Consider the following 13,010-nt stretch of genomic DNA (forward strand, 5'->3'; position numbering starts at 1 on the left):
GATCTGGAAGGTCATCAAATTCAAACCCACCCCTTCACTCCCCATTTTACAGATAAGATGACTGAGGCTTAGAAAAGCAATATATCCAGCCCATAGTCACATAGCTAGTAAGTGTCAGAGCCTGAATTCTCCTGATCGCAGATCCGGTGACCTTGTAACTTCTCACACGCTAATAGAATAGGATGGCCCTTAGTCATTGTAGTTTGGAATTGTCAGCTCAAAGAAAGCAGTAGTATTTGTAGCCTTAAAATGGGCTAGAGTCCCTTCTACACAGACACTTACCTGGTTGTTAGTCTGGAGTGGTCATGATTGTTGTTGCTTTAAAAATCCCTAAACTGAAAATCCTTTATTGGAAATAAAGTATTACTGTGATTTTAAACAGTGAAAGTATGCATTAAAGGGACTGACCCTTTAAAATAAAATTGGTTCACCAGATGCTGAAACATTTCAAAATTTCGAACACAAATTTGAATGATGATGGTCTGAAATATGGTGGTTTTTCTTGTTTGAGTTAATTCCCAGGGTTTTCACTGTGTTTACAAAGTGTGACATAAGTCTCACATGGTACAGTTGGGGAGGCATTCTGATAGTCCTCCCAGAAGGAAGGAGATCCCACCTCTGACTCTTCTTATCTGGGTGACCCTGGGCAAGACATTTAAAGCTCCCTCAGCCTCAGTTCCTTCACCTGTAAAATAAGAGGACTAGACCAGAAACCACTGAGTCCTTTTAATTCTAAACCTAGATCTAAAATCCTATGTATAAGATTCATTTTAAATATCCTTTCATACTGGCTCTAGTATATCTTTCCAGATCTGTTAAACATTATTCCCCTTCACATAGCCTTTGATACAGTCAAAGTGTCCTTCCTGATTTTTCTCATGCATGACAGTACATCTCTTGCTTCTGTATTTGTGCATAGGCTGTCTTCTGTGCTTAGACTAACACCCCCACTTAAATCCCTAGAAATCAGCTCAAAAGCCATCTTTTCCATGAGTACTTTCTTGATTCCCCCTGGCTGCTCATTCTTCTTTCAAAAAATTACCTTGTATTTATTTTGTATATCCATATATGCCTTCATGGTGTCCCCAGTGGAATGTGGGACACCTTGAAGGTGAGAACTGTTGGAGCTTCTTGTGTATGCCCCAAGCCCCAACATGCCACCCCAGAGATTCCGTACTTGTAATGGCTTTCCGTGGGTGCTATAGCTTTCTTCTCCTTTTGTGCTTCCATCTGTAAGTGACTTTTCTGACTATTTCTTTGCTCCCTTCTGGAAGACTGGGTGTTCTTAAAAATGGAAGAAGTAATCTGACCCACTCTGCTTCTCAGTTGTTATCTACAACAAAAGGTATTGATTGGATCTTTGTCAAAATGTTTATTTTTGAATTCTAAACAATAAGAGAACTGTTGAAATGTTTTTTTTTTAATTCTAAACAATAAGTTCCCTTCTAGCTCTAAACCTAAAATCTTCTGATCCTAAAAGTACAAGGTAATGAGAAATATTTTATAGAGTGACTGTTTTTCAGTCATAAAAATTGTCTTTGGGGCAAGTCATTTAACCCCAATTGCCTTGCTTTCTCCCCTTAATAAAGAAAAAAAAGAGCTTTTCCAACATTTTTTAAAATAATACTAATTAATAATAATACAGTGTTTTAAAATTTACAAAGCATTATATATATATATATATATATATTATCATTTGCTCCTCATAGCAACAGTTTTAGAAAATCTCTAAATCTTCTAGGGCCTCTAAATAACCAAGACAACTATAAAGGCCTTTTTCTTACTGTTTTAATTTCATATAGCTAAAAGAAATTTTCAAGTGAAAAATAGGGGTTGTTAACATAGCATTAATTTGACTTCTGTGAAGTAAGCTGCATATGTGTATATATATTATATACTGATATTATATATATATACATATATATATATATAATAGGTATACATTTTTATACCCTACTAAGTGCATGAGGTATTCTGTTGTTCAGATCATTCAATAATTTTTTTTGGAGGGGGGCTTTTTGGCAGGGAGAAGGGAAGGCAATTGGGGTTAAGTGACTTGCCCAAGGTCACACAGCTAGTAAGTGTTAAATGTCTGAGGCCAAATTTGAACTCAGGTCCTCCTGATTCCAGGGCCAGTGCTCTATTCACTGCACCACCTAGCCACCCCCAACAAACATTTTTTAAGTCCCTACCACATGCAAAGGACTGTCCAAGGCTCTAAGCTGAATGCAAATAAGACTAAGATGGGTTCCCTTACCTCAAAAAGCTTATCTCCTCAAGACTTCTAAGGTGGGGGTAGAAAGTGAAAGTGTAATTAAATTTACAAACTGCTTGGTAATTTATTTAGAGAAGATTATTGTGGGGGAATGATGTAATAATGAAAGTAACATTTTTCTTTTTATCTACCAATGAGTCTGCGGTGGTAAAACCTCAAGAGTTTGAAATGGATTTTAAAAGCCACAGGATTTAAGGGCAAAAGGCACCTTCCCGATCTCTTGGTCCAGCCTTTTTAGTTTACAGAGGATGGACTTTAGACCCAGCGAGCTGAAGTGACTTGATCAATATCACCCAGGTGGTCAGTGGTGATTGGTTGTTGTCCTTGGTGCTCGAAGAGGACCAGAATGGTCGATGAGATCCGTGTTTTCTTACTCTAAACCCGCTGCTCTTACTCCACTTCCTTGAAAATTACGAATCTCCTCTGTGACATTCTATGTCCAGTGGTCATCCCGCCTCTAAGGCTTCCACTTAGAGCTAGCGCGCTGCTTCCAGTCAGTGGACTTGTTCTTTCACCGCTTTCATAGTTAGAAAGTTTTTCCTTATATTAAGCTGAAATCTACCACTTTTTAGTTCCTGCCCATTGATCCTCATTCTGCCCTGCGAGACCAAGCAGAAGAAGCCTAATTCCTCTTCCCCGTGAATGTAGTATATTACTTTCTGCAGCTTCATTTTCCTGCTGCCAATAGAAGTATTTCTCCCATCATTTCGGTGATTTGCTGCCCTCCTTAGACTCACTTACATATTCTTGTTCATCTCTGAACTCTGTTCTACTTTAGCTTGCAAAGCTTCTACGTTGATGGTATCTTAAGTCCCTTAGCTGTCCCACTTGATTCTTATATATGATTCTCTAAAGCAAGTGTTCACCTCTTTGGTTGCTTTGCCGAATTTAGCTTCATGTACTAGATGATATTTCCTTTCCTTTTTACAGGAGGAAACACTTGATCTTCTTTCATTTTAAATTGAATATGCTGTATTCCAAGGCTCTGAGTCACCTTACATGAATGACTTCTTTGTCGCTTTTCAAATTATTCTCTCTCTCTCTCTCTCTCTCTCTCTCTCTCTCTCTCTCTCTCTCTCTCTCTCTCTCTCTCTCTCTCTCTCTCTCTCTCTCGCTCCTTCCCTCCCTCACTCCCTCCCCCTTCCCCCTCCTTCCTTCCTTCTCTCCCCCCATGCCCTTGCTCTTACCTGACTTCATCTAATGGAAGCCTCTCCTAATTAAGCCTCGCACTTTCAAGGATCTAGCCACATTTTGTGGGTTCCTGGTGGTTGTTGCCCCTTTGGCTAATCCCTTCTTCTCTGCATGACACCACCTAGGTTTGTAATTCACTTCTGTGACCATTTATTGATTTGGAGCCACCAAACAAAAATCTGAAGAAAAAAATGCTACTGATTCTTTGGCACAGACTGAAGTTTTTTTGTGCTCATTTGAATTGTAGCCCAGGCAGAAGCCCACGGGCCTTAGGACCATTATATGTTGAGGATGCAGCCTTTCATTGTTGTTATTTAGTGAGCTGCCAGAGAACACTGAGGACGTTATATTTGTTTCACTTTATTGCCTTTAGCACAAGTTATATTAGTTGTCTTTTTGCAACATCAGCAATTTGTTCTCTTTGAGCTTGAAAAGCAGAAGCTACTCAGTCTGGAGAATTTCATAGGAAATATTTGAATTCTTTTGTTAGGATGGATGATGGTTTTGCCCAAAATTGAAATCTGAAGCAGGCTTGGCCGCTAGAGGCAATCCTTTGTAATGTACCGTTTGCCATTGTGGAACAGGAAGGACTATCACTGCTAATGGGGAAGCATTGATGTGATACTGGGCACACTTTTACCCTATAGGAAATTTGTTTGGGATACATACTCCTTTATTTTCATCATTAACTTAATTGAATAATACCCAAGCCTAAGGGGCTAAAAACTTAGTCCCCCCCCCCCAAAAACAGCAGCTTCAGATTGGAAAGAAGTATCCTTTCTTTGGTGGGTAGGGAAGAATTATACAAGAAGAGATAAAGTGACTTCCCCACGGCCAAAAGTATCAGAAGAATTAAACTTGAATTGACTGAATACTCTCCTACCTGACCCTTAACCCATCTGGAAATTACCTGAATATTTTAAAGACTAAAGGCAAGAGCATAGACCAACATTTTACACCATATACCAGGATAAAGTCAAAATAGGTGCATGATTTAGATGTAAAGACTGATACTATAAGCAAATCAGTAGAACAAGGAATAGTTTACCTGTCAGATTTATAGAGAACAGAAGAATTTATGACCAAACAAGGGATAGAGAACATTATGAAATACAAAATGGATAATTTAGATTAAGTTAAATTGAAAAGTTTTTGCACGAACAAAGCCAATGCAATCAAGATTAGAAGGGAAGCAGAAAGCTGGAAAACAATTTTTACAACCAGTGTCTCTGATAATAAAGGTCTCATTTATTTATTTTGCTTTTTGAGAGGAGAAAGCAGGGCAGTTGGGGTTAAGTGACTTGCCCAAGGTCACACAGCTAGTAAGTGTTAAGTGTCTGAGGCCAGATTTGAACTCAAAGTCCTCCTGACTCCAGGGCTGATGCTCTCTCTATTCACTGCGATACCTCCCCACCCCAAAGGCCTCATTTCTAAAATACATAGGAAACTGTGTCAAATTTATAAGAATACAAGTCATTCCACAATTAATAAATGATCAAAGGATATGAACAGGCAGTTTTCAGACAAAGTAATTAAAGTTACTTATAGTCATATGAAAAAAAAATTGCCCTAAATCACTATTGATTAAAGAAATGTAAATCAAAACAACCCTGAGGTACATTACACCTATCAGATTGACTAACATGACAAAACAGGAAAATGATAAATATTGGAGAAGATGTGGGAAAATTGGAACACTAATGTATTGTTGGTGGAGCTGATCCAGCCATTCTGGAGAGCAATTCATAACTATGCCCAAAGGGCTATAAAACTACGTATACCCTTTGACCCAGCAATACCACTTCTAGATCTATATTCCAAAGAGATGATAAAAATGGGAAAAGGACTCCATGTTTTCATACTACTTCATGTATGAAAATATTTATAGTAGCTCTTTTTGTGGTGGCAAAGAATTAGAAATTGAGGGGATGCCAATCAGTTGGGGAATGGCTGAACAAGTTGTGATATATGAATGTAATGGAATACTATTGTTCCATAAGAAATGATGAGCAGGAGGATTTCAGAAAAAAAACTAGGAAATTTCACATGACCTGATGCTGAGTTAAGTGTGCAGAAGCAGGGGGTCATTGTACACAATAACAGCCACATTCTGCAATGACCAACTCTGATAGAATACAAGGATCTAAGACAACTCCAAAAGACTTATGATGGAAAGTGTTATCCACATCCAGGAAAAGAACTATGGAGTCTGGGGGTGGCTAGGTGGCACGGTGAATAGAGCACCAGCCCTGGAGTCAGGAGGACCTGAGTTCAAATCCGGCCTCAGATGCTTGACACACTTACTAGCCATGTGACTTTCGGCAAGTCACTTAACCCCAATTGCCCTCCAAAAAGAAACAAAACCAAAACTATGGAGTCTGAATGCAGATCGAATTACTCTTTGCTCTCTTTTTTTGTTTCTTTCTCCTGGTTTCTCCATTCATTCTAATTTTTTTTTTTTTACAGCATGACTAATGTGAAAATATGTTTAATATGAAAAAAAGACTAAAGGCTAGAGAGACTGCATATTAGGTAAAGGAGTTATGAAGCACTATCTGATGGTCCAGTATCAGAATTAGGTATGTTTTTATCAGTGGAAAGAAGAAGCACAATCAAGTGCTTCACTATTGCATCTAAAAGATGACGAAACCTTTCCTTCTAACTTGTACCCTCTTCTATGTGTTCTCTCCTTCTATTAAAATATGAGTTAGTGGAGAGAAGAGACTTTTCTATTTGTATCCCTAGTGTTTAGAACAATGCTTTGCATCTAGTAAGTGCTTAATAAATGCATTTTTTGACAATTCATTCATGAAGGACGTTGAATCCAAAGGCCTCACTGTCCCACATTTAGGTTTCCAGGGCACCATCTTCTTTACCTAGAGCCAGTGCTGGGAACTTGTCCTTGTCCCATGTTTATTAAATTTTATTGAACAACATGTCACCTTTCATTCCTTATCTTTCCTGATCACTGACCTAAAAGTACTGAGCTCCCTAACTTTCCTAATTGGTCTAGAGCCAATTTGACTCTTTGGATTCAGAGACTTGAACCCAAGGATTTCTAATTTACCCAAATATTCTAATTTCTAATTACTCCTCCCCCTGCCTGCTTCTACTATTGCCACTGTCTCTGGATTTTCTAGTCTTAGCACCTGCTTTTCTTTTCCCTTCTACCACATGGCTCTGACCATGAATTCATTTTCTACAGTCTGTTTATAAGGCAAAAAAAAAGATACAAATTCACAGGCTCATAGAATCATAGAGCTAAAAGGTATTCTAGTAGCCATCTAGGTCACCTCCCTCATTTTACCAATGAGGGAACTGAGGTTCAGATAAGTTAAGTGACTTATCCAAGTTCACACAACTACTAAGCATCAGAAATGGTCTTTGAACACAGGTCTTCTACAGAAATGGTATTTTTTTTTAAATGTACCATGATATCTTCCTAACGCAGTAAGTGAAGATTATTAGGAGTGTAATTAAAATAAATTTAGCTCTTCCTAGACTTAGTTTTCTGGTCTAAACCTCTGCAGGTGTTGTTTTATTTTTCCTGTCTCAGATTCCCTTCCAGGCAATCAGCAAGTCTGATATTTAGACTTCAGGTTTCTAGTGCTACCTGTATCAGTCAACTAATCAGACACCTACCTTCACTTCTCCCTGACAAGGAATATACAGGAAAATACTAGTAAATAGGACAATATCTGTCACCTCACGATCAAAATTCAGACAAAAATACAAACTGCCCCCAGAGTTTACAACAGACATCTCTCTTTGCAATGGCTAGAGAGTAAAACCTGGTAAATTTGGACCAGTGAGTTGCAGAATTGGAAGGGGGGTTGGACGTTATGTAATCTAACTCTATCTCTTTATAGGTGAGGAGACTGAAGCTCAGAGACATGCTGTGAATTAGAGGCAGACCTGGGGCTCGAGTCTCAAGTCAGGGCTCTTTCCAGTATAACTCTCATCAGCACATGTTTATTGATTGCTGAGAGGCCAGTGGGAAATAGTGAAAAGTATGAATTATAGACTACTTTATGATCATCTTATTACTTTCAAGTTGACTACACATACTAAGGTCTAACCAAATATCCAAGGAGAGATCACGCCTTAATGACAAGATAAGAAACATTGGTCATTAATCCATTCACGATAGATAAATGATTCTGCTAAAGCTTTTTCATAGTTCCCCCATTAACTAAATTAAACTTCTCCCTCATCATGTTTTTGCACTTTTAAACAGAATTTTTTACTAACACAGATGGTACAAAAGTAGCCACCTACTTTAGCTGTGTCCAAATTACCACAGATTCTAAATTAGCAAGATTACTTTGTGAGGCTTTAAAGGATACTAGGAATGCATGTCCATTTTTTGAACTAGGTCTTTCCCACCACCTCCTACCCCCAGCATGTGCAATAATATCTATGAAATTGCAACCTCCTTTTAGTAGACTATAGCATTACATTGGAATGAGACGTGCAATGCTCTGAGGATGGAATTATTTTATGAAAGAAGGAAAAGACAAATTCACTTTTAAAATGAATTTTAAAAGATAAATTTATTCTATCATATTTATTTTTGTACTTCACAATATTACAAACAAGAGGAAACTGAGTTATGCTAAGATAACAGCTTATCCCAACGTACTTCTAAACACCATATGATTATTAAGTGCACATAGTAAACAGATATCAACACAACAAACTCCAAGGAATTGCCCAGACCCTTTAGTTCTGTTGGAATTTCGTTGTGTAGAATAACGTTTGAAACAAATGGGCCGTAATTGAGACTGAGAGAGATTTTTGTCACCGTGATATTTCTTATGATATGATTGAGCCTATAAATGTAGATTACCCTTGACTTTTAATAGGAAGGTGTGGCATAGAGTGAAATGCCAGTGCTACTTTGGACCACAGCTATTTGTCTTATATTGCAAATGTTGACGTTGGCTTCCTCCCTCAAATTTTTCAGACCAGTTTTCCTGGACCTTTCCTTCATATTTATCTTACTTTTAAAATTATTTTGTATCTTTTTCTGCCCTCTCACCCCTTCTTTAAAATTTAAACTCAATGAGATCCCTAGAAAATAGAATGGTGTCTTGCACCTAGTAGGCTCTTAACAAATATTTGTTGGATGGAATTTAGCTACAAAACTATAATCAGAGATTCTCTCTCCCTTACCTGGCATATTATTTCTAAGTGTTAAATGAGGAACTAATTAAAAATGTGCATTGTACAGCTCTAGTCTGTTCATATTTTTTATTTGTTTCTTAAAACAGAAACATTAAAACATTTGAGTACCTTCCATACTTCAAAGGGAAAAAATGAAATGAAATTTTCTAGATAAATGTGATTTCATCTTTACAACAATCCCTCTGTCACTTCACAGTGAACCTCCTTGTTTTTTCAGCTGCTCCTGAGTTAAAGCTGCTCTGTGGTGCGGATGTCCTGAAGACATTTCAAACCCCCAACCTCTGGAAAGATGAGCACATCCAAGAAATAGTTGAAAAGTTCGGCTTGGTATGTGTTAGCAGAGCTGGCCATGACCCTAAACAATACATCTCTGAATCAGCCATTTTAATGAACTATCAACATAATATACACCTAGTCAAGAATGTGGTACAGAGTGATTTGAGTGCCACATATATAAGACAAGCCTTGTACCAAGGACAGAGTGTGAAGTATCTACTTCCAGATTCAGTCATTTCCTACATTAAGGACCATAACCTCTACCTGGAAGAGAACAAATAGACATAATTAAAGGAATGGAATGATGGAGGAAATGTAGGAGATTGAACACACAGCACATTATCAGGTTCTCTAAACACTCCATCTCTGTCCAGAACTCTCCTCTACCACCAAAAAAACCCCAATAAAAACCACACACATACAATTAGTTTTATTGGGTCACATTTCCTGCAAATATAGGAAACATTTCCTATAGGAAAAATTATTAAGTTATGAAGGAAAAAGTATCTTGCAAATGTTACTCCATTGCAAGTTGATGGATTATTAAGAAAGGAAGGAAGGAAGGAAAGAAGGAAGGAAGGAAGAAAGAAAGAAAGAAAGAAAGAAAGAAAGAAAGAAAGAAAGAAAGAAAGAAAGAAAGAAAGAAAGAAAGAAAGAAAGAAGGAAGGAAAGAAAGAAAGAAAGAAAGAAAGAAAGAAAGAAAGAAAGAAAGAAAGAAAGAAAGAAAGAGAAAGAAAGGAAAAAAGAGAAAGGAAGGAAGGAAGGGAAAGAAAGAGAGAGAGAGAGAGAAAGAAAGAAAAAGAAAAACTTTTCACAAGGCCACAATGTTAAGAAGTTGGTAGAGGCTTCTTTATTGTACAGGTGAAATTGGCTTCCACTGTTATTAGGAGCGTTCAGAGTTTGCGCAGATAATAAGTTGGTTGTTTTTTAAATATGGCAAAGTGTTCCCTACTCGTAATGTCAGTATTGTGCATATTGAACTCTTTAATAAGCCTTTAAGCACAATATCCTCTTCTTTATTGGAGATATTTGACAGGATGCTAATTACTTTACAGTGGACTTAGTAAGCTTTTGTTTTGAAAAGAATAGTTCTAATTGAGCAATACTGGAACAGGAAGTTCGGTAGTGACAAGTGTGGACTCCTTGGCTGTGTACTCAGCACTTTCCCAAGCAGTATTGGATATTCCACAGAGAACCATTTAAGAACCAAGAGAACCATGCATTTCTGTTCGGTATTAATAAAAGTGAAAATTAAGCTATTTTCCAAGCAAATGTTTTTACATATTTTAATATAATAAATATTTTTAATACTGTTCTAGCAGGAAACATGATATTCCTGACTACAATTGTCAATGTTCTTCTTTCTCAGGTTTCTTTAAAAAAAAAAAAAGTTGATTCACTTCATTTTAACAGTATCTTTTGAGTGTTTCATGTCTGTATGTTGTCAAACATAAAAAATAAAATGGCATCAGGAAGTCCTAATGATTTGTTATGTATTTTTTCTTTTTTTTTTTTGTATTGTTATGAATGATGTACCTGAGGTTGCTGTTATTGACTATTCAGAGCTACCAGCTGGTGTGCCCATAGAACCTGAAAGAGCTGAATCCCTCGTTGCAGGGTAACAAAGAGCCAGCAAAAAACCCTGCCCTATTTCCAAATGTGATCAGGAATGTTTTATAATTTGAGCCACTGCCGATGCTTTCATTCTTTTTCTTTCCACAGAGGAGCCTATTAACATGTGTTCCTTCTGCTCCTGGTTTGTTAGGAGACTTTCATTGGGATGGGTTTACATTTTCATACTTGCTGAAGAATTTCTAGTTCTACTTATGAACATGTATAACGTGCAAAGAAAAGTTCCTTAGAAAAGCATAGCCTGGTGATTCCATATTCTTTTACAAATTCAGAAGGCATTATTATTTCACCTGTTTTTTCCATCAGATCCACTAAATCTTCTCATCCTACTAAACCATTGTTTCCCAAGCTGAGGTGCAAAGAGACTGTAGACCTTGATCACATGCCCTCCTTCAGGGGCTGCTCTCTAGCTTACTGCAGCTATAGCCAGCTAGACCACCCTATCTCCCTCTTAGCATCATGGCCTAGTAAAAAGACCACCGAAGTTTTAAATTGGAGGATCTGGATTTGACTCTTAACTCTGCTATCCTATCTTCCTAACTACTGACAGCTCACTTTCCCTGTCTCAGCTTCCTCTTCTGTGTATAACCAAGGCCTGGGAACATTTTAGAGATTTCATACTTTTTTGGTTCTTTTTTGTTGTTCAGTCATTTTCAGTCATATCTGACTCTTCATGACGCCATTTGGGTTGTTTTGTTTGGTTTTTTTTTAGCAAAGATACTAGAGTGGTTTGTCATTTCCTTCTCCAAGTCATTGGACAGATGAGGAAACTGAGGCAAACAGGGTTAAGTGACTTGCCCAGCGTCACACAGCTAGTAAGTGTCTAAGGCCAGATTTGAATACGGGAAGATAAGTCTTCCTGATTCCAGGCCCAGCACCTTGTCCTATTTGGTTGTGCCACTTTGCTTCTCCTATTTGGTTCTTTGCCCTTATGAAAATGAATTGGGAACACAGGTTTTAGCTCCTCCTTGAGGCTGTATGCCAGCTTGCCTTATCTCATTCAGCTGGATAACCCTGTGAGATAGCTACCACAGGCATTATTGTCCTACTCCCATTCATGAGACTTAAAATGGAAAAGTTTTATTTGCAAATTAATAGGCACATAAAGATCTTGTATCCAAGGTCCCAGAGAGTCAAAAGAAGCCCTCTTTTCCTAATAGACAATCTTTTCATCAGAGACCTGTGACTTATAGTACTGAACTCAATATGGGATTGCAGAAATAGAGTAGAGACAGCAAAGAAGTGAGGTTTCTCCTTTCCAACCTGGTCCCTGACAGGATGGCTCCTGCAAAGCAAGGTGGAGAGAGAAAGAAGGGACGTTCTGCCATCAATGAGGTGGTGACCAGACAGTGTCATTCACAAGAGGATTCATGGAGCGGGCTTCAAAATCGAGCTCCTCGGTCTCTAAAAGAAATCCACAAATTTGCCATGAAAGAAATGGGAACTCCAGATGTAGTCATTGACACCAGGCTCAACAAAGCTGTTTGGGCCAAAGAAATAAGGACTGTCCCATACCATACCCGCGTACATTTGTCCAGGAAACGCAATGAGGATGAAGATTCACCAAACAGACTGTATATGTTTGTTATTTACATGCCTATCACCACTTTCAAAACCTTACAGTCAATGTGCGTGAAAACTAAATTGAACTTTGTTTAAATAAAGTTATAAAATGTCAACTGGTAAAAAAGAAGTGGGGTTTCTGCCTCTGTGTTGTTGTTCAGTCATGTTCAGCTTTTCATGGTGTCATGGACCATTACCACCCATGAGGTTTTCTTGGCAAAGAGGCTGAAGCGGTTTGCCATTTCCTTCTCCAACTCATTTTACAGATGAGGAACCTGAAGCAAAAAAAAGTTAAGTAACTTGTCCAGGGTCAGCCACTAAATGTCTGAGGTCAGATTTGAACTCAGGTCCTCCTGACTCCAGGGTCAGTGCTCTATTCACTGAGCCACCTAGCCACCCCCACCCCCAAAGCCTTCTTTTATAGAGGATTCACAACCTTCTTAGTAACTGGGTTGTTCTCCATTAGCAGGTTCTTGGCTTCCACTCCACAGGACATGTTCCCACACTGGGAATTCCCCATTACCCTCTCCTGCCCCCACTACTCTTCAGCTTCCTTTGATGTGTTGTCTTCTTTCATTAGATTGTAAGCACCTTGAGGGCAGGGACTGTCTCTTTTTCTTATTTTTATCCCCAGTGCTTAGCACTACATAGTAGTCACTTAAATGTTTGTTGAATTGAATCAAATGTAAGAACTTAAGTGATAACATGACCAGTCATTAGGAAGAACAGGTCTTTTTGACTCCAAATTCAGCACCATATCCTCTGTGCAACTCTTCTTCCTAGATATAACTTCCTTGTAGCACTCCAACAAGTATCTGTTTTCAAATACGATAACATGTGTAAAGCATATTGCAAACCTTAAAGAGCCATATAAGTGCTAGCTATT

General features: G+C 38.1%; 1 protein-coding gene and 1 pseudogene across 4 annotated transcripts in view; both read left to right on the forward strand.

Moving 5' to 3' along the window:
• Positions 1-10,410, forward strand: part of NMNAT3 (nicotinamide nucleotide adenylyltransferase 3) — a 148,904-nt gene extending 138,494 nt beyond the window's left edge. For all 4 annotated transcript variants that reach the window (XM_069063868.1, XM_069063866.1, XM_069063869.1 and 1 more), the window contains one exon: positions 8,871-10,410. In XM_069063868.1, the coding sequence (XP_068919969.1) occupies positions 8,871-9,211 (341 nt within the window). In that variant the 3' untranslated portion in view covers positions 9,212-10,410. The remainder of the gene's footprint in view (positions 1-8,870) is intronic.
• Positions 10,411-11,647: 1,237 nt separating this feature from the next.
• Positions 11,648-12,262, forward strand: LOC138142806 (large ribosomal subunit protein eL31-like; annotated as a pseudogene).
• The last annotated feature ends 748 nt before the right edge of the window (positions 12,263-13,010 follow it).

This window comes from Petaurus breviceps, unplaced genomic scaffold, assembly GCF_028583685.1.
Source record: "Petaurus breviceps papuanus isolate PSGF00001 unplaced genomic scaffold, PetGlider_PUasm1.0 90604, whole genome shotgun sequence".
NCBI lineage: Eukaryota > Metazoa > Chordata > Mammalia > Diprotodontia > Petauridae > Petaurus > Petaurus breviceps.